Below are 24,031 nucleotides of genomic sequence, written 5' to 3'. Positions count from 1 at the left end.
GGAAGGGGGGAAACTTAAAGCAAACAGCTCTCAAGTGAATAATTTCTTCTGCGAAGCCTTAATGAAAACGTTTACTAGAAGTATGATCTTCGGAGACGCAGCTGCTCAGCACCTCTTACGTTTGTAATATTGCCACTCTTATTACGCGTAATAATACGCAGCACTTTTCATCAAAAGATCTCGAAGTGCTTAGCAAAGGATGTATGCATTATTTAAGATGGGACAACTGAAGCGGGAAGTGTCTTGCCCAAGGCCACCCAGCAGGCCAGTGGCAGAGCCAGAAATAGGTCTTCCAGGTCCCAGTCCAGTGCTCTATTCACTAGGCCACACAGCCTCCCTCAGATTCATACCTCTATTCATATAGGGCCTGATTCAGCAAAGCATGTAAGCATGTGATTACATTCCATTAAATTCAATACCTTAGTAAATTCACCTTTAATGAGACGTAGGCACATGCTGAGATGCTTAGTTGAATAGGGGCCTGGGCTGCTTTAAATGTCCAAGTGCACAGTGGCAAGCTAATAAGCCCCTGTATTAAAGTGCAGTATTATAGAATACAGAACTAATAACGAACATCATGTGAATGTTACACAGTAGCTTGAACAATTAGTAACAGCAAATCTCATCCCAAGCCTATACTCACTTATAATGCAATAATTCCACCCCTTTCTCCTTTGAATTAGGATCGGCTTTCATCTTCTTGCATACTTTTCGGCTTTCTGCATCACTGCAAAATACAGAGACAGGAAAATGTATGGTTAACAAGCAATCAAAATGCGTCCAATATTTAAAATAAAATGCATAGCTCTGGTTGCTCGTCAGCTTTGTTGTGATTACTGGTAGTTTAGGAACCTCACTCACTTAAATCTCGAGCAACAGTGGTTTCTATCAAAGTTTACAAGCATACGGGAACTTTGCTGCAGCCAACTCTGATTCTGACAGTTTGTACATGGGTGATAAAATGGGGACCAATAATTGCAGTTCCTGCCCAGATTCCTCTCTCTTAGAACTGAGTTTAGCTACTACATGTTTTAGTGTGTAGGCAGGGGTTCAGTGCAGGTGACTAAGAGAGAGATTCCACAAAGAATGTGTCCACAGCTTTATTGACAGGATTCGTGAGCAAACAGTGTTGCAGGAAGGGATTTGAATTAAAATCAATTTTTTGTATCTGGGTAGAAGGGAATTCCAGGCAAAAGGGGCAGGCAGTGAAGACAAGAGTGGGAAAGGGATAGAGGCTGAGTCAAAGGGGCAAGAGGGGAAGAAATTTATACAGATGTAGATGCTAATTCAGGAAAAAGAAAAGGAGTACTTGTGGCACCTTAGAGACTAACCAATTTCTTTGAGCATAAGCTTTCGTGAGCTACAGCATCCGATGAAATGAGCTGTAGCTCACGAAAGCTTATGCTCAAATAAATTGGTTAGTCTCTAAGGTGCCACAAGTACTCCTTTTCTTTTTGCGAATACAGACTAACACGGCTGCTACTCTGAAACCTGTAATTCAGAAAAGCATCCCCGTTCAGGACAGTAGTTCAGCATGTGCTCAAGTCCCGTTGAAGCACATACTTAAGTGCTGTCCTGAATTCCGCACAAAGGCCAGAGTGGAGTTGCAAGGAGCCTTAAAGGTTGACGTGAATGTGAAAGACAAGAGAAAGCCAGTGAAGGAATTTTGCAGAGAGGCCAAAAATGGTCAGGTGGCATGGGAAAAGGAGGATTTGCGTCGGCAATGCTATTCTTTGCATAGACAAAGACCGAGATTAAAAGGCTTTGAAACCTGTTCCTCAGCAGCCGGCAGCTGGTACTTTTTGCACTGATAAATCAATTTAGAAAATGAAAACGCTGAGCGCCCATCAATGTTGCTGAAATTTACACTAATTAGAGCCACTTATGAAAGCCTAGACGCATTGGGTATGTCTATACTGCAATAAAACACCCGCTGCTAGCCCATGTCAGCTGACTCGGGCTCATGGGGCTCCGCGGTGTTGATGTCTGGGCTTGGACTGAAACCCAGGCTCTGGGACCCTGCAAGTGGGAGGGTCCCGGAGCCTGGGCTTGGGCTCATCTCCGCTGCAATTTTATAGCCCTGCAGCCCAAGTCCTGCAAGCCCAAGTCAGCTGACAAGGGCCAGGTGTGGGTGTTTTGTTCCAGCGTACACATCCCCAATGGCTGCCAGGAGCCCCAATAAACACGGTGCTACTGCTGGTGTTTGTGACTGAGACTGTCAGGATAATGGTCTGTCTGCAATAACGAACAATAAATTAACACTGTGTTGCAGATAAGAGCAAAAACTCTGTGTGCAGACATTTTCTGAACACGCTTTACAGATGGCATCACATTAAAGAAAATAGTACTGACACATAGAAAAACTACATCAGAGTGTTATTCTGTGGATCCAAATTAGCACTGGCGGAAATAGCAATGTCTGTAACTATTCCCCCAATTTTTCAGTATCAAAATAGCTTGTAGTCTTGGGGGCTTACTAAACTCACATCCGTTCCTGGATTCACAGATCACAGCCAATAACAGATTTCCCTATTTTTCACCTTCAGATACCAAGAGATCGCATACTTGCTTCTCCAGTACAGATCTCATTATGGTCAGCAACATCTTTGTTACCTCCAGGCTGGACTACTGTGATTCACTCTCCGTAGAACTACAATAGGACAGCACTCTAAGGCTGCAGCCAGTACCAAACAGGGCTGCCCATCTCATGAGCACAGTGAGCTAGTGACAGCATGGGACCCTGTGCTCCACTCTCTGCACATCAGCTGAATGAAATTCAACATATTGTTTACCATCCACAAAGCCTTAAATAACCATAAGCCGAGCTACCGGAGATCTCCCCACCCTCTCTGGCCTATCATGCCACCTCCACTCATCCAAGATGCTCCAGTGAACTGACCCACAGGCCAGGCTCAGGGGAGATGATGACAGAGCTTTCTCAGAGCCCTAGCATCCAAAACTCACTCTCACCAGGACACTATAGCTGAGACATAGAGGGTCCATCTGGACTAGAGCTTATGCTGCTGTTGTAACTGGAGTAACTGGTTGCCAGTTAACAGGAGCTAGCTAATGCCTTTGTACATGCTACTCTCAACACCCCGCAAACGTTAGTTCCAGGACACACACACAACTGTGGTTTACCCTACATCTCAGCTTCATCTTAGAACAAATTTTGTGGAGTGTCTAGTTTAGCATGTACAAAGGTGCTGGCAACTCTACACAGCACAAGTTACAGTAGGGCCACAAGCTCTTGTCTAGACAGACCTTTGGATCTGCAGACAGTGTTGCTGTATATTTGCTTTCTGCTGCTGGGAATGTTTATCTTGGTCTGTTGAACAGGACACTGGAATGGGAGTCAAGAGATAGATTCCATTCCCACCTCTGCCACTGATTCACTGTGGGGAAGTCACTTAGGAAAAATAAGGCTTTGGGAGCTATTTGTAAAATAGGGATAGTGAGACTTACCTTTGAAAAGTTCTTTAGATTTACAGAGAAGAAGTGCTACACAGTATTGTTCTCCGATGGACGGGATGGCTAGGTATTAAAATGGGTGCCCTACGAATACCTGTAATGAACATAACCCAATGCAATTCCAACTAACTCCCCACTTACTTGGGCATCTATTAAACAATGGGAATACAAACAACAGATGGTACCTGGTCAAAAACCAGTCTCTAAAGCCTTGCCCACATATGTGTATAGATGCACTATACCCACTAGTATAGACAAGGAAAGCTATAATTTGCACTGGTGCTTCTAACCCTGGTTTCCAGCACAGGTACACCAGGCCACAAAAGTTTCATCTATCTACACTGGGGGTTTGCATTGAACAAGCTACACCCATGGCTGGATCACAGCAAATCCCCAGCACAGATGCAGCTTAGATCTCCATCAGTAATTTTTTCATGCATCACTGCAGAGTCATAGCTTCACAGGTTCCAAGGCCAAGATTTCAGCATGTCAAATGCACCATGCAGAGGCTTCGTTAATGTTTCGTTGGAAGGGGCAAAAAAACAAACAAGTCACTGAGAAGGGAATGCTGAATCTAGTTATTTTTATCTTTGCTCCTTCTGCTTATCTCCATGCAAGCCATAAAATAATCCGCAAGGTGTCTGTTGATAGTAACCTTCTCCAATACATTTGGTAACTGCCGTTATTCTTAACAGTAAATACCAACAGAGCTTCAGCCTCTGCTCTGAGGAGATTTACCTCCTTTGGATTTCAGCCAACAGCCTCTCTCTAATGACAAGCGCTTCACCTCTCACATGGGAAAGGATAATTAGGTCTCCAGCTCTTGCGATTTAATTATACTGTTTGAAGTGGAAAGGAAGTTCGGTACAGGGCTTGTTTAAAAAAAAAAAAAAATCACACACACACAACTCCCAAACTGACTGCCGAACTTATAAGACATTAGAGATAAAGATCCAGGCTCAGGAGAAGTGGTTACTAGAGAAATGTTAGCTTAAGTAATGAGGTCATGAACTCTGCCCACACTAATACTGCTCTACTTCCTCATGCCACCCACTTCTGCACAAATGTTAACCTCAGTAGCTCAGTGCCACACCACCGCTGACAAGGAAGAGGTCATAGCTTTATTTACAGTGTGTTCCACAAATGATCCAGCTTTATCTCCTGTGTTTAGCCCAAACCAGAGGCCAGAATATCCCCCTCCCAAAGGAGTGTGCACAACAGGAAACTTGCTGAAAATATCAACAGAGAAAGGGAAGCTGAACCAAAGTAGTACCATCTCACCACCTCCCACCACTCTGGCTCCACAGAAGCCATTAAGTGATCTATAGTTTGGGGGAGGGACAGGGCTCATGGAAAGCCACCTTGGGAATATCCACCGAGCTTCCTGGCATCTGACAATGCTGCCCCTGCCAACATTAGCTTGCATGGAAACCTGCTTTGTATTGCTCACCTCCCTCCCACCCCCCACAGAGGCGATGGAGCTGGCCCAGGTGCAGGTGAGGAATCAGTGGAAACCTCTGAGGGAGATGTGCTGCTGTGGGACTCCAGGGGCAGCGTGAGGGCATTTTGCCTGGGTGAGGTTGTGTGAAGATCCGTGGGCTAAGAGCAGGAAAGGGATATGTTTTCAACGCAACTTTCAGAGGGATGGCAAGTCAATGAGGTAGAGAAATACAGAAGGGTGCTCCCAATGCCAGGAGTTGCAAGGAAAAGGCTCTTGCACCAACTGTGGCCAGGCTGCATGGAGGAAGAGAGGAGAGGCCACTGCTAGATAACAGGGAGCAGAAAGACAAGGTCCAGGAGTTTGGCTGCAGGGAGCCCATGCAGGGTTTTTAGACACCTAGGAAATCAAGGCTGAATTGGATACTGACTTGAATATAGTGACTGGTGGTGGCGCTATTGATCACCATCCCATCAGGTGCAAGTCAAAGATCCCCCTGGCAAATTCTGAAATCCGCAGGACAAGACTCGATGTGCTGGCTAATGTCCCCTCTCGCTCAATTCAGGGACCGCAACTTCCAGAATCCTCTAGAGATTTCCCTCCTCAGACAATGCTGACCCTTGACTTCTCACCAAGGAAGTCAAAGGAGCCCTATGCCTGCATCAGCTTCTGGCCAGAAAGTGACACTTTCTGGCTAGCAAGGGTCTGGGAAGTTTTTCAAACCCTCTTCTAGAATATGACAAAACTCTATGTGAAGAACAAGTTCATTTCTATAGCCCACAATAAAACAATGCTACTGTGTGGCCAGGCTGAGCCATATCATCTTCACATAGCACCAGCGCCTGGTTGTAGCTTGCTCTGGGGTCAACACTGGGCTCTGTGGTCAAGACAAGTCTGTAGCTGCACCCGATGTGGTCCCAGGCATAAGAGAAGTGGCTAACAAAGACGTCTGGGAAGCACTGTTTTAAATAATAAGGTCAATAACTCTGCCTATATTAACATTGGCTTGCTCCCGGATACGCATATCCATGTACGCCCAGCTGAACCATGCACCCATATCTCACAACCTGAAATCTGGCTCAGTGACTCCTTCCTGTTACATTTTGTTTGCCAGTTCTGGTTATTGATACGACAGCAGCACCTACAGGCCCCAGCCAAGACTGGGGCCCCAGTGTGCTAGGCCTTGTAGACAGACAGACAGCCCCGCCCCTGAAGAGTTTACAATCTCAACAGACAAGACAGAGACTGAGTGGCAGGGAGAATCAGAGAGAAACAGTGGTGGAGTGACTTGTCCAAGCTCACACAGCAGGTCAATGCCAGAGCTGGACACAGAACCGGTGTCTCTAACACCCAGTCCAGCATCTGATTCACTGGATCACAATGCCTCTCAGATACACTTCAGATGCTGAAAGAAAATCATCATTCGGGACTGTCCTTCTGCCATCAGTGTTCCTGATCACTTTTTGCCTCTTCTCTTTAAGTGCTTCTACTTCCCCACGACGAGCCAGGAAAAATATGCATGCTACAGACGCAGTTATAACTCCAGGTTAAGTGGAGTTTTAGAACATCCCTTGGATTTGTCCTGCCCAATAGCTTCGAAGCAGCCAGCATTCTCTGAGGTTGAGGTGCCCAAGCTGTGCTCTGTGTAATCTCCCAAAGCCTGCTGGTGTCGCTTTTCTGGATTCCCAACCTCAGTGCACAGCCTTTGCAAAACTCTCAGAGATACATGCTCTGTCCTGCTTTTCTTCTTTTATGTGCATTGGCTTGTTGCCATCCAGAGATGCATGGAGTTCAGATCCTGCTAGCACCTCCAGCCAGACATCCACTCGCACTTGTGATCCAACAAAGCAGCAATTGAAAGCGTTACCCAGATGCCAGAGACATTCACAATCCATTTCAACAAAAACATACATACTTGCAAGAGCATCCTTAGATGCATCCTCTGAAATGAAAAGCCATTGCCAGTCAGCGTCATATTTGTGACTATGACGTTTAGAAACTTTAAATGCAACTGATTAGCAATGTGTTTTAGGCAGCATGTGATTTCTGACCTACACCTTACAATCACCTTCCCTACACTAGAGCAAGAACCACACAATGCATTTATGATACAGCAGCTTGTGTACCGTGCCAACCAAAGAAAAGACATACCAACCCCCTCCCTCCAATCTCACCCCAGATGTAGGGAGGGGTTTGTGTGTGCATCATTATTAATACTTCCTAGTCTGAGGTAGCAGCTGCCACGACTAGTGCTGCTTACAGTATGTCACATTTATACGGATCCTGATATTCTGTAATGATCCCAGGCCCTTCTGTATCACTCTCCTGAGACAGATCTGAAATGGGGCGGCAGGGGGGAGGGAGAATCACTTCTCAGAAGCTGTCAACCTGGCTGCAAGAGCTCTTCTTCCCCAAACAGCTGTGCTAAGCAGCCACTAGATGATAATGGCTTACAGCCACTCAGACAGAAAGCGCGTGCATCGCTCTCAACTCGGACAGGCACTCAGACACTGTGACAACAAGAGCAGTATAAGAACCTACGTGGAACAGAACAGGCAAAGACCCAGACAGCAGGACAGAGATAAAATTTTAAACACGGGAAGCTTAAAATAAAAGGACTCGTTCCTTTATTATAAATAACATTTGCCATAGTGTGATGCTGCATTTTTTCATGGAAATTAATTTACAAGAGAAGAGAGAACAACAGGTTTGCTTGTAACAGATAGAAATCAAGCAAGGGGCTGCGCAATGGTTAAAGGGTTTGGTTTGATTTTATTTTGGGGACAGGGAGGTTTGAACTGCAAAGGAAAAATTGCTTCACAGAAAGTAAAAATCGGAAATGGGATTAGCAGATCAACAAGAATCTAGGGTCTCCTGTGGATTTTGGGGCTCACCCAAAAGACAGCAAAACTCCTCCATCAGAGACCCACAATGCATCATAGTTCTCTATTCTGAACATTCCCCTGAAACGTGATGCGAATGAGAGAGGCAGCAATTTATATGCTGTAGAAAACCAGCACCACCAGCCTTCCAGTAAAAATGATTCTGTCGACCCTCTAGTCAATTAGAAAGCCAAAGAACCTATACAAACAAAATGGGGGGGAGGGGGATAGAACGTTTTCCAAAACTGAAGCTCGGGAGATTGTAACAGCAAAAGTATCTTTAACCAAAAAAACAAGCACCCCAAGATAAAGCTAATGCAGGTGTGTTCAGACACCAACAATCAAGAGCAGGAAAAGAACCATTTATACACCATGATCTTCCAACTCTGCAGAAAGCCACAACATTATAATGAATGGTATTTTCCTTGGAGTTCCAAATTAATAAGGTGGGATAGCAACACACAAACCCACATCAAAATAAAACGGAGAGATTAAAAAAAGCAATCAAAGGCTGTGCAAAAAGCAAGCAAGCGTCATTTCTTCTTTAAAAAAAAGCGCCCCTCTCATTGTAAATTCTACTAGACTCCATCTAAACTGTTGGATCTTGGCCTAGGAGATTCCAAATTATGGTAACAATGTTGTGATCAACAGAAGGCGATAAGTATATGTTTGAATTCACATTAGAATTAAATATATATTAAAATACTTCTAGGAAATATTATGCACATATACACAGAAGCTGTTATATAATGTATTATTCTTTGGTTGCGTCTTTGCATATGTATTCGATGAACTGGGAGAGTTATCTAGAGAATGTTTAAAGTGGATTATTAAGCACTAAATGCAAGAAAATGGAGGTTATGTTTATTCAATTTTAGCAAATAACATGAACGTTAACATTCCGCAGTTTATCGGCGATTCAGATAATCAGAAAACAAATGGGAAGGTTGAACGCACGATCTGAGCGCTGCCCCTTATGCGCATGCATTCCAGTAGTCGTTAGTTAGATGCTCCCATAATTCTTCTGAACTAACAGAATACACCAGGGCTTGAAGAGTTTTACATCTAGTAGCCCAAAGGCTGAGCCGACTCACCAGGCTGAAATCCACTGATGACAAGCCTGCTCCTTTGCCCAAACTAAAGGAATAGTATAATTATAAAACAGTTTATATTCTTACAGTGGAGCTGTTCCCAATGAGTGAGAAATGTTTACAATGGGTGCTGTAGGTAGCAGAAAAACAGCGATGAGTCCGGTGGCACCTTAAAGACTAAAAGATTTAAGGAGCAGAGGCAATACAGGGTATGTCTACACTGTAAATAAAACCGGTGTTCTTAAATCGTGTTAGATAACTCGGGTTAAAATATCAGGGAAGACAAGCCAACTTGATTTTTAACTTGGTTAGCAGCTCCCCTACATGCTTTAACACAAGTTGCTAACCCAAGCAGGTGCCACTCTTCTCCCTGAGTCGCTGACCTAATTTAGGAGGCAGTGTGATGTCAGAGAGACCATCTCCCGGTCAGTATTTAAAACTGAAGCCCTGACTCCTTGGAGCTAGTAGAATCCTATGGCACTTAGCACAATGGTGAGATGTGTCTCATCAGTGCCTGGCCAAATGCTAATGTGGGTGATTACATCACATCAGGCCAGGTCTACATCACAAACATAACTCTACAGGCCAGTGATGCAATGAGGTAAGCTCCCTGGCTGACAGCTATTCTGGCAAAACCCTCTAATGTACACACGGTTATGCTGGCAAAACTGTGTGTTTTTCTAGTGTAGACCTGCCCTAAATCCCCTCAAGAATTCAAACAGATATTTGTATTCTTCACTTCCTCTCCTACCTGTCCTGTAATGTTTACTTGCTATCTTCTACTGCACAGTTACTATCTTTCACCCCAGACATGGCTACACTTAAGCAGACACTGTATAAATCCAATAGCACTGCATTCCTTTCTTTCCTCTTCTCTCTCTTCACCAGCTCTAGGAAAAGTTCTGAAATTCACAACTTCACCAAAGTTTATCAAAATTTCAGTCCCCACCCCCAAAATAAATAAATGGGGGGGGGGGCGAAATGCAATAAATAGATAAAATAAATTTGCATCCCATTTTTGACCAGCTCTTATTTCCACTTTCCGTCACAAAAACTGAGATGGATTTTAGACTCTTAAAAGTCTCTCTCTTCCATCCCCAGTAATTAAACTAATTAATTTACTACAGACCCTATAAAAACATTCTGTATTCAAAATATTAGGAAATGGGAAAGTCAGAGAGAACTATTTCACCCAACAGCTAACAAATACAATATGATATCGGAAGAGAAGGAGAGCAACATCTTACAAAGGCATTCATCAGCCACCTACACCCATTTCTGGAGGAGGTAGGCAGGACTGAGGTATATGACATGGAAGCAGGAAGGTGGGATTAAGACCAACCCAAGAGCAAGGCATCTTAGGCCAGATGGCATTTCCCTAACGAACAAACAGTCTGGATGTGCTAAATCTGAGTACATGCACTGTGACAGCAGATGGGACCCACACAAACAGCTTTGTTTCCGTTTGGGACCTACGTTAAAAAGCACCGTGTGTGTTTGATGAAGGATGAATTACTCAAAGCCAAAGCAATATGCACTTGTTTGGGTTTGGTTTTTAAAACCAATTTCCATAATTGGGAAAATGATACTAAACCAAAAATGTTATCACAGAGCAGCAGACAAATTCCTGGGATTCCAGAAGAAGCTAAATCAGATGGGGATACCAAATTCAAATACCCAGTTATACAAATAGGGCAGGAGAGCCACAAGTCCAAAATACCCCAAGCTACTCGTAAGTGTCCTCCAAAGACTGTTCGGCAGAATGCCAGCATTTAGCCACTGTACTAGTGTACTAAAAGGAGACCTGCAAACATTCTTACACAATTCCCACTTCTATCTCTCCATCTATCTTAGTCTCATATTGCCACCCAACATGGTAGCATCAGAGCACCTTTCATGTACAATCAACAGGGATAGCAAAGTTCATGGTGGACTTTATGGAGTTCTTGGCACCTGTCCGTTTTCAAAGTCACAGCACTGGTTGGGGTAGGGAGCTTGGCTCTTTCATTTTTCCTTTTTTAAAGATTTTATTTGTTCTCTCTTTTCTTGTGGGTAGGAATTTGGGGCAGAAAGAGGCATCAGTGTTGTGAATATCATTTTAGAGTGTAACGGTTCTCTAGAGACCCTTTGCCACGTCTTCCTGACCACATCTCCCAAATAACCTATTTCCCTTCCTTAGTCCCCCGCCCCCACTCAATTCCAACTGATTTGCTCTCCTGCCCATTTGCCACATTCCACCCATCCCTTCCTTCCCCACCCAGATGCACTCTAGTTCTGCCCCATCTATTGCAAACTAATCTGAGAATGATTGGTAACCTTCCAAACCAGATCTCAGTGCTTTCCAGCGCTTTGCAAGCTGGGGTTGGGTTTTCCCTTGTTTAGGCCAAAGCTATCTGAGTAACGAGTGATGCAACTTCAATCCAAGCAGTATAACAGTGGGATGCTGCCATCACACTCCAACACAGAAATAAGTTTACATCATTTCACAGTTTATACTTGTCACTGCAAGGCCATGCTAACATTTGCTACAAAGGGCCCAAAGAACTGTCCTATTACACGTGACACAGCTCTTTTGATTTACCCATTATACATATCACCAATTCATGGCCCCAATCCTGCATCCTCTCAGTACATGGAACTCCAGGGAGCACAATGGGAGCTGTGCACATGGAAGATCTGCAGGGGCAGGGCCACTAGGTAGAGTAAGCCAATCAGATGCACACAGTGGGGAGCCTCACGCTGCACCCACAAACAGCTCTTAAATCACCCTATTTTAACCACATATCCTATTTTACAGCCACAATAAGGGTCAAAAATAATTCTCTTTTCAAACAAGTTAAGCTTTCTATTCCCCATTTCAGTTCCCCTGCAAACTTACAGCCAGATCCATGCCTGCATTTGTGAAAGCTGAACTAGACTCTTACCGAAATATCAAGCCCTTTTTGATGATTTGTATGCTCACCACATTAGCATCTGGACGCATTAAATGTACAGTAAGAAGTAATACTTATTTTAACTTTGTACTTTTGCCATTCAAAAATCTCCAAACACTTGATAAAAATTAACTATTTAAGCCTTACAACATCTATGGGAGTTAGGTGTTAATCTATCCATTTGTCTGATAAACTGAGACTTGGAGACTTAAGTTAATTGCCCAAAATTATAAACAGTCAGTGGCAGAGCTGGGAATAGAACTCAGAAGTCCTGACTCCCAGTTCCTTGCTCTAGCTATTAGACTACACTTCCTGAGTCTTAGTTTGTATTTAGGGTGCCTCACTCTGAGCGCTACAGCCCAAACCAGAGCAGTTCATAAGAAACCTTATCTTGCCAGCAGCTCTCCCCGTCCACATACAATATGAAGGTTTACTGAACCCTCATATAGTTAGCTTTTAGTTTCTAATCCAGAACTGATGCACTAGATCTTGAAACATAACGGGAGCTTTCTGTTTAAAGAGACAGCAGCAAAAAGTAGATGTCACGCGTAAGACTGCATCTCACCAGACATCATTAATTCAACATTCGGACATCTCACACGCTGCAATTCATTCAACATCAAACGCCTCAGTGTGGGCTTCCTAATTAAAACATGGAAAGGCTGAAATAAAATGTAAGTATTTTTGTCACATCGTTTGCAGGTGTTTTATTCATAATTCAACTGCTTCGTGTTTCATTATGTACAGAGCCACCTACAGTACCTCAGATAGGAACCAGGAGTCCTCACTTTGACATTTTGACAAATTCCACCAGCACCCCCTTAGTAGGGGTCAGCTCCTTTCTGTCAGGGCTTAAGCCAATATGAATCGCTTCAAATCTAGCTGCTGAGTAAAGGCCTTATGCTGCGAAGCGCTAAGAGGCCCCAGAGCCCATCTACAATAGGGCCCTGCTCTAGCAAGGGACTGATGCACATGAATAAATCCCAGAGGCCTGGGAGAGGAAGGTGCTCAGCACGTTGCAGAACTGCGTCCAAAGCATCACAGGGAAGCCAGTCACATCTATTCTGAAGGAACTCGGCTATCCTTGTAATAGCTTTTCTCCATGCTAACTGGGCAAGCGACCAACTCTTCCCCTAGCATCTATGCACAGCCAAGTCTTCCTGGCCTTCCAGAGACTGCTCTATTTCCGTCAGCACTGGAGAGCTCAAACCTAATCTCTTGCTTGAACCATGGAAAACCACGAGTGGGGAAGCTGGTTTACATGTAAGTAGGCTATTTAGACAGAAAACTTCCGGTGGCAAGGCCTGCATCTTCCTCCGTATTTCACACAGCAGAGAGAGCTCAGCTAGTGCTCAACAACAGATCAATAACAAGAAGCTTTGTTGGGGGCGCAATATACTCTTGCTTTCTCCTGCAAAAAGGAGCAAAAACCACTGTGCCTTGAGATAGCAGCGAGCACGGCCAATAGAAGAGGTAGCGCTGTCGTCGCCACAGGGGAGCCGAGCCGAAGGCAGCAACTACACCTCTGCAGGAATGACAGCCTTGCCAACGCACATATCCGAAAGCAAAGGGAGCTCGCTACAGCAGGGCATGGAGACTAAAGCCAAAATTCTCTGCTTAAGGGAGTGGAGAATACTGCTGCCAAACAAACCGTTTCTCATCAATATTTGTAAAACAAATTGAGCCTGCACTGTAAATATCCCTACATCTGTGCATTTGTTGTTTCAGTGCCGAGACCACAAATAAGCATCACAGAAAATCTGCAATGGGAGAGTATCTTGAGCAGCTCTGGTAGGGCTCAGCTGTTCAGCACTCCTGAAAACAGGCCTTTGTGGTCAGCGACAGAAGGCACTACAGACACCTTTCACGCTTTCTGGCTGGAATGAGGGAAGCCAGCGGTAGTTTGCAGCCTCTTGCAGAAAGGAAGAGACAATGGGTTGGAAAAATCTTTTGAGAGCAAAAAAAATACACCATCCTCTACGAATATATTGATTTCAGACGGCTCTCCATGGCTTTAAAACAATCAGCCACCAAGCAAAACTTGACTCAAAACCAAACCAATTTGGCTCTGCAACAGAACTCCTCTGGCTACCATCCTGGCCTTCCCTCACTCTGTCTCCAGCACTCAGCTGGTTCATCTATCTCTGTTAAGATATCTCATTGTGAGTAAGGGGGCAGGGAAAGAGACCTCTGAAAATTCTGATTATGTCTGGGGAAAGCATCCAAGGTTTTTAGGTCTCTTCCCAAACCGAACCCTCTGAACACTAATGTAGCTTGGCCCTCTGACGGATTACAACCAGCGCCATGTTTGCAACATGGTCTCCATTGTTAGCGAACTCAATTACTGTTCTAACAGCATTCTCTCGGGTTAAAGGAGCAATCTTGAAGCCAGGAGATCTATTCCCAGCTCTGCCAGTGATTTACGGTACAACTTTCAGCAAGTCATTTCACTTCTCTGGGGACAATACTTGCCCCCCTCACATTGGTGATGTGGTTTAACTCATTATATTTGTACAGAACTGTGCTCTGACCAGATGAAAGGCACTGTAAGTGCCACACATTATAAAGTAAATTAAAGTATTAACTGGAGGAGACTTTAAAGTATATTCCTTGTGAGTAACTCATAAAGAAAGCTTGTTTTAAGTGACACCCTTTTAGAAGGAAAGCAGAGGGAGGAAGATATTGGAATTAAGGTCAATAGAACCTGTTGTAATACAAAGATCAAAATGTTGAGTTCCCCCATCCCAACACAGGGAAATTAAGGGCCAGATTCTGATCCCACTGAACTCAATAGCAATACTCCCATTAACGTCAAATGGGACCAGGATTGGGCCCTAAATACTGAATATTTCTCCCTGATGTCATGCTAAAATTTACATAGAAGCTTATGATTCTTATGTGTATTACAATAGCACCTAGAGATTCCAACCAAAATGGGAGCACACTGGGCTAGGAGCTGTACCCACACACACAGTAAGCAACAGTTCCTGACCCACAGTGACAATCTAAATCAGAAAAGGAAGAGAAAGGGTGAGAGGGGAAACCAAGTCACAGAGAGGTGAAGAGACTTGCCCAAAGTCTCACAGCAGGTCAGCAGCAGATCTGAGAAAAGAACCCAGGCCTCCTGACTTCTAGTCCAGTGTCCTATTCACTAGACCTCAGTGCCCGTGACGTTTTAGTTGTCATCAGCACTTTTTGGCAGAAGAGGGGACCTCAGAGATATGCCACATTTCCCCACTACATTTTCTTCTTCACAATCCATTTGCTGAGTTAGAGCCTCAGAGGTTGGAAACTGATACAGTTCCACTGATGTCAATGGAGCTACCCCAATTTATGCCAGCTAACGATCTCAACCACCATCTCCATCTCCTGGAAGGAGGACAGAACATTCACTTGAACCAGCCCAACAGAACGAGAACGTAGAAGAAAGGCATAGCATGACCCTTGCTAGTTAAGATTTGTTTAGAGGTGGCAGGATAGCAAGGTGGCAGGATAGCAAAATAATGATGAATTAACTTTTGTGAGAAAACCATGACCCACAATGAAAGTTATTGGCTAACCAAAGAGGAAGGGCCCGGACTTAAAAGTGCAATTTTAGAAAAATCCCTTTGAGCGTATAGATGAGCTAAATCTGGTGCATCTACTTGTACAAGAGCATATCAGTCCCTAGAAAGGGAGCCAGCAATCTGTTCCCTTGTAACTACAGGAAGTGGACACTGTCAACAGCAGGCAGAAAAGCATAGCTTTCAAGGTGCAGAGACAGACACACACCAGGATACGAAAACTAAATCCACCTGTACTGTGCTATTGTCAGCATCATGAACAGAACCACAGCAGAGGCTTTCAGATCTTAGAACCAAAGCAAACCGCACACCTGTTCCTTCCCTCTCAAATAAGTGACTACTTACAAAAAAACAAGTTTCCCCAATGTTGCATTGAGAACTGCCATGAAACGACAAGCGAGAGAGCAAGTTTCTAAAATAAGTCTTCTTGTGAAATGCTGTAACAGCAGGTCCCTTCCAAACCAAGCAGTTATACAAATCATGCAAGGTTTGCATGTTCTACCACAGCTATGTTACCCTCAATATACGATGCAAGCGTTGCATAGGTTTGGGGCTGTCCCTCTGCACAGGGGTGTGCTGCACCCACTGTGAAGTTCTGTTTCAACCATAGGCAGGTCCCCCTGTTCACTGCTGCACATTTAACATCCCCCGAGCCTGCTGCTCTCCTCCAGCAGAGAACAGCCTAAGCTTTAGGTTCCCAGCCCTGGAGCACAGTGGATGAGGGTGCACTGTCTAAGAGTACACCCCAATCTCTCTTCCATCTCACGGAGTCTTCTGTGTTGCAATCTCTTCCATGAGGAGCCAAGGAGTAGGGTGACCAGATGTCCTGATTTTATAGGGATAGGCCCGATATTTGGGGCTTTTTCTTATGTAGGCACCTATTACTCCCAACCCAGGTCCCAATTTTTCATACTTGCTATCTGGTCACCCTACCAAGGAGGGAGGAGAGGAGAGCCTTCATGCTGCATTCCCCTCTGAAGGGGGTGCGGAGACACAGTAAGAGACCATGCTCCAGGGTCCCCAGCTCATGACAAAAGAACATGCTGGCAGAGGGGAACTGACAAGACCTGTGGGGAAGAGACTATCCCAAGACATCCCAAAGGAAGACCAGGGAGGTGTGTAAAAAGGTATGCCCACTCCAATTACAGGGTTACCCTTCCTGACAAAGTGCTTTCCGTTATAGGATGTGATCGATTTACAGCCACTGAAAAGGTAAATCAGCAGTACCAAAATAAGGCTGGAGAGGAAGGGGGAAAAGAAAACAGTGCATCACATACCCACAATCTATCCAGGCTATAGTACCTCGTCCTTTCACCGCTTGGGCCACGTCGGACAGTAACCTGAGTGGACTTTCAGCAGTGGCAGCTGAAAACAACAGTAATAACAGTGTTAATCCAATCAGCAGATACAGCAATTGCAATCTTTTGCTCAAAGCACAGAGAGAACATTTTTCCTAGAGTCTCATTTGTAAGGGGAATCAGTAAAGCTTGTGCAATTTGAAAGGAACGTTGATACCCTGAACATTTATACCTACAGCATGCATTGCTCCCTACATTTCTGGGGGTATGTCATGCATTCTACCACAGACTTCAGTATCTTGGCCCACTTTCTTTCTCCCACCTCCTTCTCCCTACAGCTGTGCACTCAGTGGTTTGCCTTGGAAAGATAGTCTAGTGGTTAGAGCGTTAGTGAAAGATCTGGGAGACAGAGGTTCGATTCCTTGCTCCACTAGACACTTCCTATGTGACCTTTGGCAAGCCACTTAGCCACTCTGCTCCCCTTCTGTAAAATGGGAATAATAGCACTTTGCTAACTCACAGGGATGTTGGGAGGATAAATGCATTAAAGAGATGCTCAAATACTATGGTAAAGGGGGCCTTATCATTTTAACCCTAGAAGTGGCTGCATTTGACGTTCCAAAGATAGATATGGCACAGCATTGCAAAAAATATGTTTAGATTTTATAAAGCACTGTCATTCCAAAATACCCCCCCAAAGCACTATTATAAGTGTAAAATGTTACTAACTGTAATCAGAAAAAAATTTAAGGAGGGAAGCCTAAGAAGCATTTTTATTTTCAACCCAATATCTGACTTCTTAAACCCACTAAAATAAAAACTGTTCTAGACTCAAAAAACGTCTTCGGTATTAAAAGAAATCAGCTACTCCACTGTAAAACAATGTTAATGGAACCATCAAAACCACATGAGCTCCCATTACTGGCTCCTCAGCTAACAAAAAGAACTACCAACAAGCCTACCACATCCCACCAGTTTAGGGCCTGACCCCACAAGCTAATCCCCATGAACAGACTCACTCGCCTACACCAATCAACTAGCAAGACTGGAAGCTCCGCCGATGGTGGTAAGGTTCCACCTTTGACTCTTCACTAGGGCCATCTGTTACCAGCTAACTCATTTACTAAGGCCTTGAACTTTGCCTACACTAAGAGTTGAAGGTCACTTCAAAGGGGGTTAGCTACTTTGATCTAAAAAAAACAAGCCAACATGTTTCCTAGACAAACCAAGGCCTGAGAGTTCCCAGAGGGTAGTTTTAAACAGCAGCACTTCTGCCCCAAGGGTTCTCATAAGAGGGTTCTTTCTCCCTTCTTCAGTGTACATATGGGGATGCTGGCTGGGTTAACAAGGAGGCATGGGCTGCAAAGAACAGCTGAATTTTTAAAAAGCATTCTTGTTCTATATAGGACAAAGTACCTGTTATCTTGGAATCTAAGTAACAGGGACCACCTTCTCTGTATACCAGCTCCACGGTCCCCAGCATTGCTCCATGCCTCTGCAGCATGGGCTCAATGAAGCTATGCTGTCAGGGACTCCTCCCACTGGAATTAGTACTAAGGAAACTATCCTAGTCCCCAAACACTGATCCCCATGTGACTGGCATTTGCTCCAAACAGTACAGAATGCAATATACCTAGGCTTGGCCAAATTAGATTTTTTTTTTAATATAATTTCAAGGGATAATACCAATGTTTATTTTAAAGCATTTTTTCAACTTTTTATGGCTTTACTTGCTATCTGGTCACCCTACCAATGAGGGAGGAGAGGAGAGCTTTCATGCTGCATTCCCCTCTGAAGGGGGTAGGGGAGACACAGCAAAAGACAGGCCATGAAATTATGGGAGAGGGGTCAACATTATATGTCAAAATACACAAAGAAAATATCCTTTAATCAAATTTTAATAAGTTCTCAAGCAGCATTTTTCTTCCTCTGCCTACCTGTAAATTTCAACAATTATCGATGGAAATATTTTTTCATTTGTTTATACGGTGAAATCAATCTTAACAAAACATTTACCGATAAAAACCTAATCCTTTCAAGCCTAAATATAGTCAAATCACCAAATCCAGTGCCAGGAAAGCATTTCAAACTGGGAAATACTGGAAGAGAACGTGGAGGAGCTTCCCTCCACGGACTGCAACAACGGTTGGGGAAGTCATCTGTTAGCATAGAATAAGCATATACCGCAGGTGGGTGCATCCCTCATGACCAATTAGTTTTCTGCACGTACCAGGAATATTAGGTAGCACTTGCTTGAACACCATATGATATTTTAACCCTTCTCACCAGCAATATGACCGGCAGTTGGCCAGAATCTCAACACAGATACATGGTGCGTATCTGGAATTAGAATCGTGCCCAACGACTTTTTACAGGACAGCAGCTAAGCGAGAGATTTTTTAATTGTGTATAAGGATCACCACTCTAGGAAATGTTAATCCCCCAGACAGCTCTCAGTGCAATGCTTTACATTGTTAAATCCAGCCAATTAAATTTAAAAAAAAAAGAGAGCGAGAACATGACTTTTGAAGTGTGCCCATAGGGCGACATTTATTTGACAAATGTCTGTGCTGAAGTGCTGCGATTGTACTACTAAAAATGAAAGCGACCACCACTAACAATGTTAAGCCGGGGGGGGGGGGGGGGAGCCTTTGAAAAAGCTGAACAATACTGTTGGCTCACTTTTTAACAAATTTCTTTTCGAATGGAAAAATGTTAGAAACCCGATTTATGATTTTCACTTTGAATCTGTTCCAAAGAAATTTTTGGCCAAGTCAGAGCACTTTCCCATTATACCAAACATATAAATATTTTAACAGTATTTAAGTCACATGTTGCGTATGTGCCAATTTCAGCATAACCCCCCCCCACCCCCACCCCACCGACCCTCAGAAATAAAGTTAATTCCCCCAAGCATGTGCACTTTAGCAAACAGGAGAATTCTATCAACAATAGTTCTTTTGTAGAAAGAACACTGAAACACCATATTAAGGGTCCAAATTCTGCTTTCAGTTGCAGGAGTGTAAATTTGGAGTAACTCAACTGAAGTCAATGGGGTTAGATGATTTACACCAGTGTAACAGAACAGAATTTGGGTCCATTTCACTAAGCACAGTTCAAAAGATATTAATATTAAAAAATAACATTTCCTGGCTGCTTCCTTTTCCTTACTGTACTTGCAGGGACTGGAGCGGGAGAAGCAGCAGCATTAAAGAGACTGTTTTGATCTCACTTTACAGTTAATCAGCAGTTCCCATGTGTGCTGGCTAAATGAATATCAAATCCATGACAATAAGAGCATTTTGCATTTCCCTAAGGATCTCAAAGCACTGTTTCTTTCACCTGGCACCATAAATATACCCAGTACTTTATGACACACAGAGCCAGACAGTACTGCTGTCCAAAAGAACTTGCAATCAATGTCTGATGACAGAAAGACACAGGGCAAGATTTCAGTTATGGATTCAGAGGGGACATCTCTGGTGAGAAGATCAGCAGGGGAGAATTCATGGAAGACGCTGGTTTTAACTAAGAAGCATGGGAGAGACAGAGCAGGTACATACGAAGAAGTGGGAGACTGTTCCAAAGTTGGGGAGCAGCACAAAAGAAGATGCAAAGGCACAAACAGGAAAAGGAAGTAAAGCAGAAGGGTAAGGAGCAAGAGGAAATAAGATTAAAGAGGTACATAAGATTGAACAGCCTCAAAGGGGAGGATGGAGAGTTTGAATAAGATTGGTAGAAGACAGTGAAAAGATCTTATAGGGACAAGTGACATGGTATGAGATGAAGGAGATGGGGGAGCAACACAAGAGGCCCACTATTATGGTAATTAAGACAAGAGGCAACCACAGAAAATCCAAAGGTGTTAGTGGTACAAATGGCTGTATTTTGGTATTCTAAACATTCATTCATTCTGCCTTACAATGCATCACCCTGAGGTTGGTACTTACATATTATGGCGATAGGCACATTAGAAATACCTGTGTCTGACAGATAAGGCTGTGAGTCTGTCACAAGAGCCACAGATTCTGTAACTTTCTGGAACCTCTGTGACTTCTGCAGCGGCCTGGGGGCCACCTGAGCAGCTCAGGCAGCCCCAGGCCAGCCAGACCAAGCACTGCTGGGCCAGTCTCGGGACACTGCACCCCTCCCACACCAGCAGGAGTTTGGGAGCGGAAGGGGGCTCAGGGCTGAGGCAGGGGGTTGGGTGTGGGGTGCGGGAGAGGGTGAGGGCACTGGGCGGCGCTTACCTTCCCCGACTCCTAGGCGTGGCCAGGCAGCTCTCTGAGCTGCCTCCACTTGCAGGCACCTCCTCCACAGCTCCTACTGGCTGCAGTTCCCGGCCAATGGGTGCTGCGGAGTAGGCGCTCGGGGCGGGGGCAGCATGCGGAGTCCCCCTGGCTGCGCCTCCGAGTCCGCCTAGGTAGGGGCCGCAGGAACACGCCGGCCACTTCCAGGAGCTGTGTGGAGCCAGGTAGGGAGCCTGCCAGCCTCCCCGCCCCTTTCCCCAGCAGCAGCAGCGGGGGTCCCAGGCCGCACGCCGCCACCCACCCCCAGAGCACCCGTGCCACCTCTGGGCTGCCCCCTACCCCAGAGCACCCAAGTTTCAGTCGGGTGTGCAGTACAAGTAATGGACAGGTCACAGGCCGTGAATTTTTGTTTACTGCCCGTGACCCTTCCATGACTTTTACTAAAAATACCTGTGACTAAAACATAGCCTTACTGATAGATATTATAGCGACCATTTTTGCCAGTTGGTAAACAAAGCCATAGAGAAATGAAGTGTCCTATCCAAGGTCACAGAGGGAGTAAGCAACAGAGCTGGGAACAGAACCTAGGAGTCCTGATTCCTAGGCCTTTGCTCTAACTACTAAATTACAACTGTGCATTACTGCTATTACATATTGAGCACCAAGAGCTTGTTCATCACTGTACAGGAAAAGACGACGACACTGGCCAACATTTTAAAAAATGGGGGCCAAACACGGGAGTCTGCATTTAGGCACTTAAATAAGTGCCACGGGGCTCACAAATTAGTTCATCAGGTACAAAGAACAGTCAAAAGCAAAAGGAGAACTCACCAGATTTGGAGTAGAGCACTAATACGTTATTCCGTGTCCTGAGGAGCTTCTTGAAATCCTTGTGGTCACTAATTTTTTCTATGAGTGGAGACACCTTCACCGAAAACAGACAGGCTGGCAGGACTGCCTAAGGATGTAAGAATTTAGAAATATAAGTGACAACTTCCCTGCTTGCATGAAAAACAAATGCAGAAGGGCACTTCCAAAAACCAACCACTTTTTTGGCATTTCAAACTGTTCCAACCTCAGATAACTTAGTGCTTTATGCAAAGTTGCACAACAATTTGATAAACAAACAAAAAAAACCAACCCATTCAATCAAAACTGGAACTATGCAATGTTAAGCATTTCCACAAAGAAATCCCTAACTGGCAAGTATTGGATAAATATTTCCCACCACCACCAAGACACTTATTTAGGAGGTGTGCAAGCATGCCCATTAAAATCTGCTCAAGTAAGTTCATTCTTATTTTATTTATCCAATGTAATAATAAATAATAATAGAGCACTTATAAAGCATTCTTGCAGGTAGACCCCAAAATGCTTTGCAAAGGGGACAAATATTGTCTCTGCTTTTTACAAGTAGGGGAAGTGAGGTTAAGGGACTTGCCCAAGGTGACAGAGTCAGTGATAAAGCCAAGAGTAGAATCCAAGGGTGAAATCATGCCCCTAAAATAATCAATGGCAAAAGTCTCACTGACTTCACGGGGGCCAAGATTTCACCCCACATCTCCCAACTCCCAGGCCCATATCTTAGAGAGCCTCTTGAACTGAAACTCTGGAAATTTGCTCACACACAGCCTCTGTGACCCTGGGCCAGCCACTTCATCTCACTGCCTCTCCGGGTAGGTCTACAGCGCAATTAAAAACCCACGGCTGGCCCAGGCTCATGGGGCTTGGACTAAGGGGCTGCTCAATAATGGCGTAGCTGTTCAGGCTGAGGATGGAACCTGCGAGGTGGAAGGGTCCCAGAGCTTGGGCTGCAGCCAGAGCCTGAAAGTCTACACTGCAATTAAGCAGACCCTTAGCTCAAGCCCTTCAAGCCTGAGTCAGTTGGCATCAGCCAGCCGCAGGTTTTTAATTGCAGCGTAGACATATCCTCAGTTCCCCCATCAATACAATGGGGATAATATTTTTGTCACACCATTTGTCTTATTAGCCTCTTAGACTATGTATGTAAAGAGCCTAGCACAACAGGGCCATAGCCTCAGTTGGGGTCTCTACTACTAGTTTGCATTACCGTAGCCTTAGGTAATATAATGATCCGATCTATTGGACCATTTTGCCTCACTTCTGCACTCTAATGCATTCATACTAATCAAAAGATTATAGGAAGCCTCACTGGAAAAAATCTCTAGTTTACTTTCACCTTACAGGAAAACCTTAATACTCATTTGCTTAGCTAAAAGCTTTAGTTTATTTGCCTAAGAAAAATGAGAGGTTCAGCATTTCCCTAATTACAGTACTAATAGTTAAGTGTCTCGTTCCAAGAGCGCTGTAAAACCTGCGGCCAGAGAGCATATGAAAAAGGAAGAGCCAGTTCTTTTTGCATCCTGACTGCTACAGACCTGTGTTCAAAAGCAAGGCACTACGCCAACCAAGTCAGAGCTCTCTGCTCCAGGCACTAAATTTGCAACGAGATGCAAAATTATTTACAAGCAAGCAGCTTGTCATCATGGCCGAAAAACAAAACCCAAAATCCATAAAAGCAATGTTATTTGGCAACAGACATTTCCGAAGAAAAGATATTTAAAATTCCTGAGTGCACAGAATATTTCCAGGAACCTTTGCAATTGACAGGTTAGATAGAAATTGCTGTAGTCCTGGGAATAAAATCCTGTAATACATCGTTTGGGACCCTAAAGTTACAGAAAGCTATACTGACACTTACTCTATAGTTGTAAAAGGTCACGTACACCTATAAAAGAACAAGTTACCCCACTCCACATGTAACCTCCAAACACAGTGTGATTTTTCGTCTCACTCTAGTGGTTAGATGACGTATAGAAATTTAAAAGTCCACTACCACCTCCAAAATAAAACAGGCTTGCGCCTTTAGCTCAAGCAGTAGAGGCTCTTGCTTTTAGATCTAGTGGTCCACAATTCAATCCCTGCAGTCAACGGTGTTGATACAAGTATACTGCTTGAGCTAAACAAATACATGTTCTAGCTACTAGAGGGGGACAGAGCGGCACGGTGTTAATGGGGTTACACATATTGAAATTCAGCTTCATGCAATTCCACAAAAGTCAATGAATGGGATGAATTTAACAC

The 24,031-nt window shown here is 44.3% G+C and overlaps 1 protein-coding gene across 1 annotated transcript in view; it reads right to left on the bottom strand.

Annotated features, from left to right (window-relative positions):
• PDIA5 (protein disulfide isomerase family A member 5) overlaps window positions 1–24,031 on the bottom strand; it is a 118,630-nt gene that overhangs the window by 81,539 nt on the left and 13,060 nt on the right. The window contains exons 2-4 of the mRNA XM_074967139.1: window positions 21,758–21,884; window positions 16,656–16,743; window positions 644–727 (exon numbers count right to left, since the gene is read on the bottom strand). Of these exons, the coding sequence (XP_074823240.1) occupies window positions 644–727; window positions 16,656–16,743; window positions 21,758–21,884 (299 nt within the window). The remainder of the gene's footprint in view (window positions 1–643; window positions 728–16,655; window positions 16,744–21,757; window positions 21,885–24,031) is intronic.

Source organism: Natator depressus, chromosome 11 (assembly GCF_965152275.1).
Source record: "Natator depressus isolate rNatDep1 chromosome 11, rNatDep2.hap1, whole genome shotgun sequence".
In the NCBI taxonomy this organism is placed as follows: domain Eukaryota; kingdom Metazoa; phylum Chordata; order Testudines; family Cheloniidae; genus Natator; species Natator depressus.
This window is presented reverse-complemented; position numbering and strand designations above follow the sequence as displayed.